At 37.7% G+C, this 17,448-nt stretch overlaps 1 protein-coding gene across 1 annotated transcript in view; it reads left to right on the top strand.

Annotated features, from left to right (window-relative positions):
* The window catches only part of LOC134147453 (uncharacterized), a 95,476-nt gene that overhangs the window by 51,129 nt on the left and 26,899 nt on the right, over positions 1-17,448 (top strand). Inside the window, exons 35-46 of the mRNA XM_062588600.1 lie at positions 363-482; positions 2,918-3,135; positions 4,046-4,239; positions 5,098-5,400; positions 6,183-6,412; positions 7,133-7,294; positions 9,754-10,110; positions 10,665-11,021; positions 12,051-12,401; positions 14,376-14,507; positions 15,477-15,626; positions 16,345-16,461. Coding sequence (XP_062444584.1) covers positions 363-482; positions 2,918-3,135; positions 4,046-4,239; positions 5,098-5,400; positions 6,183-6,412; positions 7,133-7,294; positions 9,754-10,110; positions 10,665-11,021; positions 12,051-12,401; positions 14,376-14,507; positions 15,477-15,626; positions 16,345-16,461 — 2,691 coding nt within the window. The remainder of the gene's footprint in view (positions 1-362; positions 483-2,917; positions 3,136-4,045; positions 4,240-5,097; positions 5,401-6,182; positions 6,413-7,132; positions 7,295-9,753; positions 10,111-10,664; positions 11,022-12,050; positions 12,402-14,375; positions 14,508-15,476; positions 15,627-16,344; positions 16,462-17,448) is intronic.

Genomic DNA, 17,448 nt, shown 5'->3' with positions numbered 1-17,448 from the left:
TTTCTCTGTGTCTGTCTTCATTTATGTTGTTCTGATCCTCATGTCTTGGTGACTGTTTTTCTGCTCTGCATTTAGAACTATAATTGTTCTGTGCCTGCAAACTGCCTATTCAGTAAAATCTGCATGGGGACAAAGGTTCCTGCATATCACTGTAGACCAAATAACAATCAGTATCAGTACTGTCTTGTAAGAAAAACATTGATCATTTTTTTTCATACGTTTTCAGCATTGCCTTCGATAAACTTTGATGCATGTTTGCTTTTAAACATTCCTCACCTTATGCTGAAAGTTCAGACAGCAAATAACATGAAGCAATTGATATGAATGCACTGATTATTTCTACATTTTGCTTTATCAAATAGCTTGTGTTTCCACAAGCAGTGGCCCTAAGTGGGGAGCTGTTTTCTAGGCAAACCAAACTGGAAGATATTGACTACAGTGTAAATGCAAAAGCCATCTTCAACAGCAACGATTCGTCACAGGTCAGTTCCCTGATTATTGCAGTCTCATTGCATGAGGTTGTGCTTCGGCAGTTCATCACTCCGTGTCGAAGACTCCTGTCCATTAGTGGTGAAATTCTGTCTTGTTTGGAGAGCCATTATAAAAACTATTCCTGAAGATCCATGTGCTGTCTCTTACTTACTGTATACATTAGACATGCATTTCACCCTGAAAGCAGTTCAACTTTGTACTGTAAGTTACTGTGGAACCACTTTCAAGGTGTAGTGGAGGAACAGATGTATGTATATACTATAAAGTTGTTCAACTTGTAGGGAATCCAGTGAGGGTGGTGGAGAGGACAAAATTGTTGGGGTGGCAGTTAACTTTTTATGAATAGAGTTTTTCTGGGTAGATGGCTGTATGCACTTGGAGTAGGTGGCTTGTGTTTTGGCTGTGAAATTCAGAAAACTTTGGGGAAAAAAATCACTGAAACTCAGGTAAAATTATACTTGAAATTCAACATAGTTCATCATTTTAGCAGAATAACTTTTCTTGAACATTTTAGAGTTCAGCTGAAAGGATGAAAAACACATTTTGGATTTTCTTATGTGTTTATGTATTCTTATCAGTTGAAATTTTCCACAGTCCTTCACGTAAAAGCTATTAAATTAAAATTAGCTGGGATATACTCTCTTTCTACCTATACATTCAGTATAATTATACCTTTATTGATTGAGCAAAACATAGACATATCTTAAGGAACTTAACTATCCAGTTATTCTGAGTAATTAACTGGAGCCACCTCTTGAAAGTACAATAGCAATCAGTCCATGATCTCTTAATCAGTTAACAAAATAAAGTGAATTTTTTTTCAGCATGGTTCTTCAGTTTAGCAGCCATAATGTTAACCATTTGAGTTGAATCTTTTGAGATTTGGAGTGTTCTAGCATGAACAGATCATTTAACCTCTGAACATGTCCTTTTGCTTTGGAGAGATGGCTGTTTGAATGCACCACTCTGCTGTTCCCAGTCGTGGTACAAATAGGCTGGCTTTGGCAGAGCTGTTTGAAGCCACTGGGTTGGACCAACCATATAACCAGTGCTTTAGAATAAGATTTGAAGGTCTTGACTCTTGGCCTGAATGCAGTTACAGCTGAGGTGCATATGAGTTGAAACCTTATTTCAGGACTTTGAGAAGGTTGTTTTCAGTCAACCTATTTATAAAAGAGGATAGAAAAACCATGAATTGGATCTAGGAAAAGAAGGATGATGAATAACATGCTAGCTGGATTACTTCTGTGCCTGCTCATTTTTTTAGAAATTTATATTCCTTGATTCTGCTAGTGTAATGAACGATGTGGTTCATTTGGGTTTTGGGGAAACATTTTGAATTTTGGAGAGAAAGGGGAGTTGCATTTTGATTGTAATTCTCTTCTTTTACACTGAAGAATAATGGTAAAGTTTTAAAAATTCTGAGAAGAGTTAAATGTATTCATTCATTTTTGTCTGTTCTGGATAATCAAAACAAGGTGCCTCCTTCATGCAGTAATTTAGAACAGTGTTTTATTGTCGCATTTCCCTTTTGTCTTGTTCTGGAGAAATACGTGGTCTTGAAGCTGTAAATACAGGAATGTCCTATTGCATAGCATGCATCCCAGCTCCCTATGTGTGATGCAGAAAAAAGGATTTTCTCATGGAAAATAATTCACCAGTGTAGTTGTTGAAAGCTCTATCTTGGTGATGAACTTCTAGGCAAAATCATGTTTTGTCTTTAGCCTTTATTACCAATTCAAAAGGCTCTTTCTCTAGGATTAGCTTTATCCCATGTTGCAAAGGGCTGGATTATGTGATCTGGCAGGTCTGTTCAGTCTCTAATGGCTGTGATTTCATTTATCACTGGCAGTGATGTATTGTCAAGATTTTAAGTTCATACTGCCCCTCTAGTTTGTGGTGTATCCAGTGTCCCAGGAGTGGGTGCTGAAGATAATAATATGGATTAGAAAATCTTTTCTTTTTTTTTAAATTTTTCCACTTAAATACAAATGCATTTTCCTAGCCAAGGAAAGAAAAGCATCTGGCAAATAGGTTTCTGTGAAGTGAATGACACTAAAGATGTTTAAACATTGTTTCTTAGGAGTTTATCAAACATTCTGCTGGCTTGTTTATTGGATGTAAGTGTGCAGTTGTGAAAATCTAACAGTGTTTGCCTGGGGAAACTGAAATTTTGAGAGTATTTGTTCAGTAAATTATTTTTAGGAGCATTTCAAATGAGCGATTCATCAGCAGCCAGGAAAAGAGATCCTATCTGAGGCAAAAAATTGATTCATTTTATTTGTAATAATAAAATTTAAGTTTCCTAGTGGGTTCACAATATCCTCATCATTGTCTATAATCTTATTCCTCAAACTGATGTTTCACTATTTTACCTTATGTTTTGAGATTATTAATATCCTGTTCTTATTTTCTCTGTGTGTAGGTCCAAGCAGCCTTGAAGAGTTATGGTGAGAGCAACCTCAATGGATCTCTCTACATTCATTCTAGTGGAAGGAATGTGCTGATGCTGGAGGTTGATACGAACAATGAAAAGAGGAGGAATGCCAGAGTTGTTAGAGTGATCGCTTTCCTCCATCAGGCATTCTTGACAGAACCGGAGTCAATGCAGTTCCAGTTAATGGGCAAAATGTTTCCATTGAGGTAGAGAAGTGAAAATCTTAGTTAACAGGTGTGAGAGGAAAGTTGGGCCTACCATGCTTAGTTTAGAAAACCCTTATTTTACCTTCAAAATACACTCTCTTATTTTTTTTTAAGATACTAAATCTTCACTGCTTTATAACATTTTAAAGTTTAAGCCCTTGTCATTTAAATGGAACTTGCCACTTTATAGACTTTGTTCCTTATTCTTCTCTAACACAAGTATCTGCAGCAAAGGAGACACTTGGTCACAAATTGAAATGTAAGAATTCTGTTTAAACATAAAAAATAAAACTTTCTTACTGTAAGGGTGACCAAACACTGGAACAGGTTGCCCAGAGAGACTGTAGAGTCTCCATCCTTAGAGATACTCAAAGCCTTACCAGACACAGTCTTGAGTAACTCACTCTAGCTGACCCTGTTTTGGGTGGGGTGGGGTGGACTGGACAGTCTCCAAAGATCCCTTCCCTTAGCCATTCCTTATATAGAAGTCATTGGAGTGCATCCATTTCTTCTGACATCCTGTTCCTGACTAACAGTGCATAGTAACAGAAACAGGTGCAGAAGAACCATCCAAACATAAGCTCTCAGGTAGCTGCAGAAACAATCACCCTAGAAACTACTCTGGGTGCAATGTGAGCAGAAACAGTGAGTCTCAGATAGTCTGACCTTTTTTCTTTTCTGATTTCTCCCAGCTGTATGTGCTAGACTTCTGATGACTAACTTTTTCTCATTTAGGCAAAAGTCTCCTCTTACTGTACAGATCTCTGGTAAAAATCTCCTTCTCTTTTGTCTAAATGCAAGCTGAACATTACCAAATAAATGGGATGATTTTGCTGCAGGTTGACAGCGAGACTAACATGAATTCAGCGATGCTAAGATGACTTTACTGGCAGTTTTTCTCTCTTTTTAGTCTTTTGATATCTTCTGAAATAAAGCTGAATGAAAATAGGCTTCATGTGGATTTCATGGGAGCCAGAGAGCAGAAAGATGGTCTTGGCTTGTCCATAAATGGAAAAGTCCAACACACATTTACTGGATTAAAGGCTATACCTCAGCTTCTTTCTCTGAATGGATTACTGAAGTGCAAAAGCAACATACATGATGGTACTTTTTTACTTTGTTTTTTGCTGCTAATTCTTCAGCTATCCAAGGAGGCTTTTTAATCATAGTGTATTCCTTTCAGAAGTGCATTTAATACAAAAGGATGCGTTTAGTCTGCCAGACGAGCCATTGATCACTGGGGTAAAGACATATTTGAGTAAGCTACCATTTTCATTGCAGGTGCATCTTTTATTTGTTAGTTTTTTGATCGAGGAAAATAACTGGTGTTTTTTTTGTTTCTTATGCAAGCCTTCTGAAATGTGGGGTGGCAGCATATTCGAGGAGCTTGCCTTTGCGAGTGGCTCCATGGAGTAGAGCATGTCACTTCTGAGCTCCAAGGGATGGTTTATGGGGGTTAGGTTTAGCTCAGTTGGTTAGAGCGTGGGGCTAATAATGCCAAGGTCATGGGTTCGATCCTTTTACAGGCCACTCGTTTGAGGGTTGGACTAGATGATCTCCGGAGGTCCCTTCCAACCTTACCAATTCTGTGATCCTGGAGTAGTACAGGGAGCCTTTGTGGAAGGTCATAATCCCTCTGTAAATTTGCCTTCAGAAGACAGTGCACTATACTTAGTCCTGGTCTAAAGGCACAAACAACTTGGAAAATAAAAAGAAACAGCTGCCGTAAATGCTATTATTTAGTTTGTTCTCAGCACAGGCACTTCTAGTTAAGAGAGACTGTTCTGTAAACAATGAACCAATTTTCTATCTGGATTAGGCAAAATTATCTATTATAATCAGTGGAAATGCATATACTTCTTCCTAGTATTAAATTAATGATTAATTTGTATGTTGTTCATCAAATCCTGGTCATTTCTGTCCCAAATGACTCTCTGCAGTAATCATTTTTGACTATTACAGGTAATATCAATGTGATGATCAACAAAGCACTGTATGGACTCCATCTCAGGAACAGAAATGCGTTTGGGAATTCCAGCGTACACAGTGTCACTTTTGCTATGTTTCAGAATGGCAGTAAGGCAATGCCAATGGAGGCAAGACTGAAAGGACATCTGGAGCTGAGTAAAGAGATCAAAAGAGGTTTAGCTAGTTTCCTGGTGGATGAGAAAGTCCTTTCTGTAGATTTTTCCAGTGTCATGAGTCATGAATACATCAGAGTCAGTGGGACTTTCACACATAATATCAGCTCTTTAAAAAATGCAGGTATGAAGAAAACTCTGACTTGATCAACATACGGTGTAACAAAATAGGGGTGAATTTGTCTAAACGGGTACAGACCTGTGGAAGGTGCATTTGCTCACACCAGAACACAATATGATCTGGTCTTAACTTCAGCAACATTCATTTTAATATCATTAAGACAATACAATACAATGGATTCAGAACTATTTTAAAAATACTTGAACTGCTTCAAAATAAATTATTTTTCTCTTGTACATCTTTATCTCTGCATATTGATCAGTGCATGCTGATCAGTTTCTCTGAGCATATTTTTATACCTTTTTTTGATTTGGACCATAATTGAAACATTTCTTGAATGTCATTGAATAAGTCACTCTGAAGAGTAAAATATTCCAAGTGTTTTTTTCATAAGCAAAACCAAGGGCTTCTGTGAACTGAAGTTATCAATAATTTTAGATGGGCAAATTGCCTTTTGTTCCGTTGGATCTAAGAAGTCTGTTTTGAAACTTTCTAACAGCCGATTGCTGGAGTTGCACACAATACACACTGCCATATATCCTTTATTAAGAAAGGAATAATCTTTGACTTCCATGATGCATATGACAGTTAATTTAAGTCATTCTTAATGATTTTCATGTAGTAGGAAATGTTCTCGCTTCTGTAAGTACACAGCAGAAAGTGCTGTCTCCTGTTATAAAAAGTGATAGAAGCACTCTCTTTAATCTGTCACTTTTATGTATTTTACAGACAGTGGCAACCCAGCAATATCATTGTCTTGATTTTACTTCCTTCCCTGTTGTTAGGATTGCCCTTGGATGGCATTTTCATTGCCATGTGTGACCATGTCACAGCAAATCACACCATTACCATAGCCTTACAGACTGGCAGTGAAAGGATTACTGCTGTGTTTGAAGGTCAGAGACTGTCTGTAGAACATCCTAAATCCCAGCTATCTGTGAGTTTACAGCATAACAACTCAAAGATAAAGAAACTTGGAATCCCCTTCATTGTGGAAGCAGCTGGCTATTACCAGGTAAGAAAAGTTCTGCCTGTGATTATTTAATTTCCGACAGAACTATTTCTCATCTCTTTAGGTTATTCTTCTTTGCTGTCGCAGGATGCACTTCACTCAAAAGGTGGCTGCATTTTTGAGATGCGCTAAACGGCTATACAAAAGAAAGGTGTCTTTGTGGCTTCTAGTTGTACCATGTGCCAGTTGTCTGAAGTCTTGGAACTAAATCTAGACTAAAAAAGATGCTGCATTCAGTTCTGATTTAAATTAAGCGCCTTACCAGTTAAGGATGGTAGTCTTGTCCAATTTTATTTTTCCTCAGTAAATGAGAAACGGACAGGCAGGCTTAGCATATGAAATCTAAGTGTCCGTGAGCCTAGGCACTGTGTTGTGTCTTGTACTTGATTTTGCTAGTTACAGTATCATCCCTTGGATATCTGCTAAATAGCCAAGGAATGTTTAACATAGCTTTCTCTTTGGAAATCTCAAAGCACAGGAACATCATTGATCATGTTTGCTGGTCCAGTGTTGGTACAGAGCATTCAGGAGGTCTAGCATGACAGGAAAATATGTCTTTGAAATGAAGCCACATTGAAAAATTTGCACTTCTCTTCTACTAGTGCTGCTGCTGTGACTCAGGGTGTCAGGTTCCAGCATTATGAAACAGATTCTGCCTTTACTAACTGTAACTGGGAGATTGTCATTTGTGTCTTTCCTTTATTTGGCTTCTTTTTTACTCAGAATTTCAGCAAGGGGATTGCTGCAGGTATAACAACCATGATGGAGGAGGAACAGTTCAAAGTCAAAATAGAGAAGAAAACCACTATTGGTGCTATGGAAATTTCACTGTCACTTAATCATGATATAGGAGCACTGATAAGCATTGTCCCACAGGCCATACAGGTTAGCAGAAATCCTATTATATGATGTATTTGACGTCACTTTCTTCATTCTCAATTGTTCAAATTAGCATCTTGAGAGCAAGCTAGGAGATCAAAAGGGAGAGATTTTTTTCGAAACAAGACCGGCACAGAAAACCTAGAAACTGCTTGAAAACCTGCTCTTTATTGATAAACAAAACGTGGCAGGTAGCAAACATGTATGGCATGAAACTGGAGAGTGCATATCCAAAAGGGTGCTTGTCCAGCCATGATAATGTACAGTTGTTTTCCATCTTGCTCAAATGGGGTTTGCAGGTGGAAAAGTTAGCTGGTTTTGGGTGCAGTAATATAAACTGGAGAATGGATAATAATGGCAGTAGTTTTTGTACAGCCAGCAGCCATCCCCAGGGACTTAGCAGTCTGCAGCACTGGGCACAGCTGATGACATTTAAAATGCAGAGCATCTACTTGTGACAGCAGATGCTGATCCTGTGTTAAACATAGGAAGTACCACTGTCTCCTGCCTAAATCAAAAGCTAGAGCATCAGAAATCTGTCTAGCAAGTGACATTTTCCTACTGTTTGAACCTATTCTTCTCTTTGTTTATCCTGATAATATTTTGGATAATAATGTAAGACTAGAGACATGATTTGGCCTCAGATCCACTAAAATTTTTTTAATCTTTTTGAGACTGATCTCTAACCTTTAAACTTAAGGCTATATTTTAACACTTTCCTGCTCTTTCTCTTGAAAGCAGCCATTTAGATCTTTATTTTTTATTTTAGTCATCTGCTTTTTTCCATGTCTTGAATGTGCTATGTTAATACGCCAACAGATTACTTGCAGTGGAGAATCCATCTACAAACAATTTTCTGGCCTTTGCAATGGAGACATTGCAAGTCATCATTATGAGGTACAGACTTTGTTCTTAAACTTTGCTGTCGACAGCATACTATCTTAATTACCACTGAGGGACTCTACTGCAAGGTGGCAGAGATGTAGAAATGAGTTTGAATTTGCAGGAAATTGTGTACAAATCTTCAGATATTTTCACTCCATTAATATCTCCAAATTCAACTGAATCAAATTGCTTGTACATCAAAAACAAGACAAGTTCATGAGGAAGGTAGCATTCAGTTTCACTAGCAGGCAATAGAATTTTTATTCTGAGTGTGAACTTTCAGCCAAACTTGTATTTGGGTGATACGGATTTACATCCTTAATGCACAACTATGCACCAAGTGCAAAACATAAGCACAGCTAAGAGGTGTTTACAGGCCCAACAGGTGCAATTTTAAAGGTGGTATTCACATGTCCTACAACAAGTAGGCAAGTTGGATTGATTCAGTGCTCAATGAAAGAGTTTGCACCTAGTCTAAAACTAATGATCCCATGAGATAACAGGTTACATGAGACCAAAGGCAAACACTTTCCTTAACTGACGCCTCCAAACTGCATCTTCTGCCAGTTAGACTTGAACTCAGTATAAATGATCTTGTTTTGCTGTTGTGCAACCAACCTGAAATGACCTGGACATGGGAGCATAGGAGGCGCAAGCTGGGAATCTTGTCTGTTCCATAAATACACAAACTGATGGACAGTTAGTTTCTAGAATATGATTTCCCTGTAGATGTACATTAACTATGCTATGGTTGGAAAGTCAGTCAAATTGAAAATGCGGACTACTTATGCAAAAAAAAAAAAAAAAAAAAAAAAATTTGACTGGAACTAGCCACTGAGCCATATTAACTTAGTGTAAGTTTGATGCTGGTGGTGTTTTTTTTCCAGTGTTGTCAGTATCAATTGCATGATTTACTTAATCAATTTCCTGCTCTTTCTTACTAATCATTTGTTTGTGAAAGTCCCTGTGACACTTGAACTGTTCCAGAAAGATAAACCTTATAATCTGACGTTTTCTCAAGAATGTAAAAACATATTTCCTGTGAGTGACATTAGAGAAGATCACTGTTTGTCTTTAAACAAGCAGTAATGCTAGTGATTGCAATTCTCAAATACGTTTCAGTGGCAAAAAACACAAATAGATTCCAGTTCCCTCATGTAATGTGGGTCCAGTCTACATAACACTGGTCCTTCCTGCTGAAGTCTGTGGGGAATTTAACACATTCACATGCTAGAGCTCTATTTGTGTATAGGAAAAAGAAAAGTGGTGATAATAAAAGCAATAGCAGTTGCTTTTTTATTATTAGTAATAGTTTTAACAGTTGGGGGCAGTTGCTGTTGTTTTTATTATAGAACTACAAAAGAAGATTTTGGGCTCTTCTCTCCGTTTCTGTAGGCATTTATGCATATATAGGATGGATACTAAATGTTTTTCCTCTTGCACTCATAGTAGCAATTTATTTGTTTATTCAAATTTTTTTTGAGAATAAGCATGTTATTGCAGTAGGGAAATGATTCTAAAAACAGTATGTGGCCTGACAGAGGAGCAAGCCTGACAACAATTTTTCTGTAATTTTACAGTCTCCAGCAAAAGTTTTACTGAATGGGTCAATGTTTACTGGCAACTCTACTGTCAAGTTCTTCGGACACGTTTCTTTTAATGAGATATTTGCCTACCTGCAACTCTATGCCACATTCAACCTGCAGCCTCATTTGGAGCTTGACTTTAAGCATTCCTTGCCCCAGCTTCAGTCTCTGGGTGTTGCCAAAGAGAACCAAGTGAAGGTGTCAGCCATGAGAAGTGACAAGTATAAAGGCATGCTTGAGATTGTCCTTGGACACTGCAGTTTAAAAGCGGATGGAGAAGTGAGCCTGGCAAGCAACGAAACGGATACAGAATGGATACTTACTGTTAGAAACAAGTGTGTCAGTCTAGAGGTAACAGTCTAGATGGTTTTCTATGTGATACCATAGTCTTTGTATTTCTTATCACTATGAGTCACAGAGGACTCTGTCCTGGCAGTTTTATTTATGGTAAGGATATTTTTCATTATTAAAGGGGTTCTGCCAGATCAACAAGTCAAAACATTTGCAAAAATACGATACTTAAAATGCAAAATTGGAGTAATAATGTGACACATTACTGCTGTAGCCATAAAATAGTTGCTTAATGCCTTAATTTTTTTAATAAAATAATATTTGGTCCTAAAATCTAATGAAAAGTGAATCCTTTCTGTTTGAAACTTTGGAGATTTCCTTTGGGATTAAAATTTTTTCTTTCTGTGGTTTTTATTAAAAGGATTTTCTAGGATATTTTTTCATACAGTTTATTCTCAGGATCATTTCTGATTACTCTGTGAAACAAGCTGTCTCAAGTGGTCCTTTCCAAAAGTATATAGGTTCTGAAAGAAGAAATGCTTTGTTCAAAACAAATTAGGAAGACAATTGTTTAACCTTATGTACTTTAAATAGTATAATCTTTTCTGTTGCAGACGGTGGGACTGCCTCATGCAGTAGCCTTTGAGGGCTCATTCAAACAGAACATCTGCAACATTGGCTTATTGATGAACCTCCAATGTGATGACAAAACAGCTAATACGCAGATAGACACTTCCTGTGAGCATGATTACACATTCCAAGGAATACTAAGGCATTCAGTTCCCTGGCTTGAGGAGCTTGGGCTGCCTTTTGAAAACTCTGTCCTGTTCTCTGCAGCCACAGACGCCACCACTAAAGGTGTTTTGTCGCTGCAGGTTGGCAAATGCAACCTTAAGGCTAGAGGAGGTCTCTGTATTCAGAATAAAGCTGAATGGACACTGGAAACAGAAACATTGTGTCAACATCTACAGGTAGTTATTTGAGGCTTTTAAAGAAAGATTTGAGAAAAATGAAGGCCTTGTGGGGATTTAGCTAAAATAACCATGTTGAGTTTTAGACGGTCACTCTACTGATAGGTGTCTTACAGCAGACAGTACGGATCTTGTGGTTCACAGATGTTAGTATAGACTGAGATTAGTTTTAAAGTCCCTGCTGGTTGTCATCTTGGCAAACTGAGACTGCCCTTGCTGTTCTATGGCTCATCAGCAGGTTTTAGTTTGAAACATTTCTCAAAAAGTATTTTCTTTCATTTTATCAAAGTAGAAGCTGTGAAATTTGCTTTATTTTCCTGTCTAATTTCACTTGCTTCATTAGAGGGAACGACTTCTGTGAGTTTGGGGTTATTTCCAGATGTTCGTATGCATTTCTTTTTCCATTTAACTTCTCAATTTTAATTTCTTCAACTACAAGATAATATAAAAATGACAGGAAAATGTGCGTGATTGTGTTGTCATCCGTCATGAAAACCACTGAAATGCAAAAAATAATAAAATTTTCAGTGTTTTCACAAATATTTTGAAAAAAAAGGGAGGTAACATTTCATTTAGAATGCTACACAAGGCAGGCTTGAATTTTTAATATTTTACCAAAAAACCCCACATTTCCTCAGACCATCAGCTACAAGAAAGTCTGTTGAGGCTATTATTTTGGGGGGCTTCGTGTATTCTGAAAATTAAGATAGGTGCGGTCTGAATGAAGCAAACAATGTTCAATAATCGTTGCCATTCTGAAGAAATACAGGTTTCGTGTTTTGTAAACTTAAAAGTTCTTATAGGAAAAGAAGCTGTAAATTCTGTAGGGCAGTCCTAAAATCTTCTCTCAAGCATTATTCAGGCAAAATTGCCACCTTGCTGCTGGGAGAGAGAAAAATGGCAGTGCTGAGACTGCAGGCCCTGTGTTTGCTGATGTAGCATAAAATCTCATTTCGCATGTGCTAAGAGGTGAAGAAAACCTCTCAATGTGTATGTATAATCTAAAGGGTTTTTTAAATATCTTGCTAGGATCTCGGTATTCCAGCTCAGTCACGGCTCACAGGATATATTCAGAAAGACAGCTGCCAAGCAGGACTTCTCTGCGTCCTTGAAACAGATGGCAAGGTTGCCCATCTCGAAGTAAGAACAGAGTGCAAGCCAAAGATGACTCTTGAAGTTCAATTCAGACATGAATTCCCTCAACTGAAAGAAATTCCAAGGGAAAATAAGCTATCTGTCATGGCACGAAAGGAGTTAAAGTATCATATTGACATAGGATTGAGTTTAGGTGCTTGTGAGCTTCAGATGAACGGGGATTTCTACTCTGAAAAGAAGCTTCAGTGGAAAATGTTTATAGAAAACAAATGCCAAACAATTCAGGTATTTGAAAGAATCTTTTGCTTTACTCTTGACATGCTATGTTTAATTCTAAACTGGGATCTTACCATTACATCTACTGAAGTCAAAAGAAAATAGTCTGATGATTTCGATGGTAGCAGTCAGATCTTAGAAAAGTGTTCTCTTCTTTTTTATGTTGTATCTTACATTTGGAGCCAGTCATTCAATGTACTGTTATATGGTATAAGCCAAATCAATACCTGAGGTCAGTGGACTTGTACCAGTCTGTACTATTCAAGTGGGATTACTGTGAAGTATTTTGATGTATTCTTTAAAAGGGCCAGTTGAGAAATCTGCTGAGCTTTAATCTTCAGAGATAATGTGTATTCAGAGCTCTCTTTGGGAACTGCAATTGCAATTTCTCAGCTGTTCTGACAAACCACAAAATAGTTTAAAAATACATCAAGCAAACTGTGAAACAAAATGAAAATATAATTTAAATGGATAATCTTCATTTCAGGAAATTTCCATTCAGCCTTACAGAAAATTGAAATTGCTAACAAACTGATACGTAATGTAAGAAAAACATTACTTAAAATACAGAGAAAGGCAGCATTAAACAGCAATTACAATTTCCTGTACAACCTGAGTTCAGAAATATCTGGGGGATTTGACTGAAAAAACAAAAATGACATTTCAAACGAGCTGGTTTGGACTGATGAGCCTTTTCTCAATGACAATTCTTGCACATACTGTCTACACAGTTGCCCCAGAGCTGAACCCTATCATATATATTGCCTGTTCATGCACCATGAGGTAACATTTCCAGTTCCATTAATGAGATTTAGCTTCTGGGTCTGGTGGGATCTTGCTACAGACTTGAAGTCTGAATTGCAATCGATATGAAGAGTAATGAAATAATAGCACTGTTCAGAAAAGGAAAAGAAAACAAGTCTCTGGAGCTCTGTGGAGAAAGATCTGATAAGCAACACAGAAATGATCTGTCATCTGCAGCACAGTCTCATTTCTATTTAAAGCAAAGGAAATGAAGCTGTGGCTCTGGGACAGTTGGGACACCTGGTTGGCTGTGGTGGTCCTGGGAGTCCTCATCTCCGAAGGAAACCGTAGTGCAGGTGCCTGGGAGGAGCTCTGTGAGCTGGGGAGCAAGACTGGTTTCAAAGCTCTCCAAGTAACGAAAGGTGGTGTGCTGAGACCTCTTTCGGGTGGTGTGACATGCTGCACTTTTTTTACCCCCTAATGGAGGAGAGAAAGATGACAGTTCTTACCTTAGTTCTTGCCTGGTAGTTTATTTTTCCAGGCCTAACAGTAAATGGGCGAAGGGTAGAATTTCTGCAGCAGAATTTCCTGAAATAGCAGTTGTAAATTTACCTTAATTGAGCACTGAATCTTACTGAAAATCTATATTGCTGTCTGAACTGCTTGTATCATTGAGCCTAGGCTTCTTCACATCCCACCAGTCACTGCTATATAGGCAGAAGATGGAAAGGACAGGAGACGTGTGTATGGGGAAAGTTTAGAGAGGTGTTATCACAGAATGATCTGTTCAATGTATGAGTCAGGATATAACTGAATATACAAAGAGAAGACTCTTACAGAATAAAACTGCTGTAATAAACCTACCCTTACTGTCTGGTTTCTCAGGGTTTGTGGATGCCTTGCATCACTGGAGCAATGCAAAGCGTAGCAAATTAATTGGCTCTTCAGTTAGGCAAGAAAAGCTGCCAAGTTAGCCTATGTTCTATTTATGCTGACCGATACATCAAAAATACGTCAGACAACTTTAAAATGCAAAAGAGAAAAATTGTATAAACTTTCAGAAAATAATCTCATGAAACATTATATGGACATCCTGCCTGATATGCTAGTTTTATAACCAGATGCTATTATAGCTACTTACTAGCAATACAATTTTCAGCTGTATATTTGCATATTTGTGCATAAATAAGCATATTTGTGGATAAATGTAGAAGTTTTCTTTTCTTTCCATTTCTGCAGGATGCTGGAGCACCAGTAAAAATTGATGGTTCAGGCTATGTTTTGATAGATAAAACGAACATAGATTCACAGGTGTTGATCATTGCTGATGAAAATAAATTGCAAGGACTCCTTATACTAAAAGCCACTGATGTAAGTATCTTACAGATTGTTAGAATGAGTGTATGAAGTGCTGGGTGACATACTGTAAACTATTTTACTGGGAACAAATAGATAAGCTTTAATAATAAATGCCAGAATAAAAGATAGATCTTTGAGAATGTGGCACCTGTAATGTGTAGTAAAACAGATTTATAGGATAATAGGATACAGACCGTGGCACTTCTTGAATCATTTCCTTGTTCTGTTCTTGGTATGCATGTATTTTTTTTTATTTTGTACTATTTGGTGTTCAGTATATTACATGGCAAACATAATATGACATCCAAAAGCACAAATGCTGATTTTGCTCGATATACTACAGATCCTATCAATATAATGCAATTCAGTCACCATGGAAGTGTATAGCAATGCACATAAAGAAAAAATTGTGGGTTACAGAGCAATTTCTGTGATTTACAGAGCAAACTAGCAGGCAGTGATTAAGTGAGGCACTGCTGTTTGTTTCTTTATTAGGACAACACCACAACAAAGGCTTTGAGTCTCTTGCTCTCCTATTGCCAATTACAAATTTGACTTCTCTTGTTATCCGTGCAGAAAGAAAGAGTACATGCAGAAGTAGCTTCTTCATGTTCAGTGTTCACTTGCTTGCCATAGCGGGTAATTTCTGGGTATTTCCATGCTGTAGAAAACAGACACCTGCCAGCTGTCTGTTGCCACCAGAAGGAGACAGTTGCACATTTTTGCTTCTGGCTGAAAGATGTGCTTTGTATCCTGTCTGTCCTATGCTTGATTATTTTCTACTTTTTCCCATGATGTAACTCCACTAAATTCAGTGCAATTGGATTTAATTAGTTTTAATTTAGTTAGTTTAAATTTTAGTTAATGTATTAGTTTTAATTTAGGATAGATGGATTTGCTGAGTTTCTGTTCAAACTGTGTGTGGCTGCAAGCTTTGGGATCTACACACACACTGCTGTATGTGTTATGAAATATTAACAGGAAAGACAGGAGCTGGATGCAGTACTAGCCCATAACATTCAAGGAGCCACTGACATTGGCATTCCTACAAGGACATCAGTTGATGTGGTATCAGAAAAAAATGATGACCTCTATAAAAAATTTATTCAGTTCTCGGTGAACAACAAGCAAGTAAGTCTCCTCTGTATTAGTAAGATGTGAGAGAGAGATTAGAGCGAGCTAATGGATTTGGTAATCGTTGTTTTTCCATTTGGAATAGCCATGAGGCCCTTATAGGAGTACTGTGCGGGTGTTGGTTTGGTTTTAAAGGCCTTAATTAAAAGAAGGATAAGACTAACTGAACTGTGTGCTGTGTACACATGCTCAGTGCAGAATTGCATGAGACCATTGAAGAAATGTCTTCAGTGTGGAAATCAATCAAGAGTCTTAAAACAAAAAGTCTAATTTATTAAGGGTGTGAAATTCAGCAGAAATTTCACCAAGTCATCACCCCAAACTGGTACCTAGTCCGGTTAAGAATTGACTTTCTTTGATTTCACTGAGTGTTGGACAGGCCTTACGGGTACTGAACTACCAACTCTCATGTATCTTTCAATCACTCCTACTGCATAATCCCTTCTAGCAACAAATTTGTTAGCAACAGTGATCTGTGATTTCCATTTGTAAACTGTATCAAACCTGTACTTTTCAAGTATCTTCCCTTGGTGCGGCATACTCCCTTTTACAGTACAGAGATGTGTAGTGAAGAACTAACTTTTGTGTACGTCACGTTTTTTGAAGTTTTAGTAATTTAATGTGATAGAAACAGTACCTAAAGTTAATCAGAACAGTGTCAATATCAGAGAGATGTCACAGTTGAGCTCTGTCATATTTTATTTGGACTAAACAGATTACAGAAGAACTGAGCCTTGTCCGGAAGTTGGATAGTATATCTCTTAGCTACAAACTTACTCATAACATAGAAGCACTGAAGACGCTGCAAATAGAAGACAGGATTGAGTTGCAGGTAAGTTATCAAACAATGACAGAGGAGATGGGCATGTGGTCTAGAAACAAGCCATTAAACAAGCAGAAACTGTAGAAGTTGAATGGGAAAGAACAGAGGGTATAGATAGGACTTTGTACAGCGCTTGTTATGTAGGAGAAATTGTTGTCTCCTTGTCAAAGTAAGTAGAATTCTACTCATTCAGTTGTTAACTTTGGCATCTTTCTCATGTTTTCACTTGTGTTATACCATCTCGCATCAAGTCACAGCGCAGACTTCAAAGTTGCCTTACAATTTTGCTTCACTTAAAAGTCAAGATTTACACAGGAAAAAAAGCTTGATGCTGTTAAACGCTGCCAAAATAAAGCAAACCATAACCACAAATTATTTTCTACCTGACCTAGCAGGTACAAGCAGCAAAGTTTGTTCTTCACAATTTAAAATACGAGCTAATGTTCAATAACGTGCCTTTCTTCTGATTAAGGTGTCTGAATTGATACACAGTCTCAGCTGCTTTCTCATTCATAATCTTCTCCAGTCCTATGCTGTTCCTTATCTGTGCTCTAAGTTGGGCCTTCCATACCTTTATTTCAATTGCCACAAAGAGCAGCGGTGTCTTCTGTCCTTCTGCATAATTTGAAGTATGGTGGACTATTCATTATGAAAGTCCACTGCAGTCCCATTTTGGATGTGCAAGACTTTTAACTGTAGTTTTCTGTGCAGATGAATGGTCTGGGATATTTGCAGACTGTACCTACATGTACACGTGTATTTGAATGATCTGGGATAACATGTTTCAGTGGTAAAATGAAATGTCACTCTCTACTGGACAGTGACAAACCAGTTGCTTTCTTGCCATGCAGATTATATTCTTGACCTCTGTAACCCATCGGAAGCAGCAAGAAGTTGGGGAAGACAGCCTCTAAGGGAGGTACTGAGGTGGTCAAGCAGGTTGCTGCTTAGGCTCTTGATGGAATAAGGTTTTTGTGAATTCAGATATCTTCCCAA

The sequence above is a fragment of the Rhea pennata genome, chromosome 15 (assembly GCF_028389875.1).
Source record: "Rhea pennata isolate bPtePen1 chromosome 15, bPtePen1.pri, whole genome shotgun sequence".
NCBI classification, from domain to species: domain Eukaryota; kingdom Metazoa; phylum Chordata; class Aves; order Rheiformes; family Rheidae; genus Rhea; species Rhea pennata.
The sequence above is the reverse complement of the archived record's forward strand: the minus strand, read 5'-3'. Positions and strand labels throughout refer to the sequence as shown.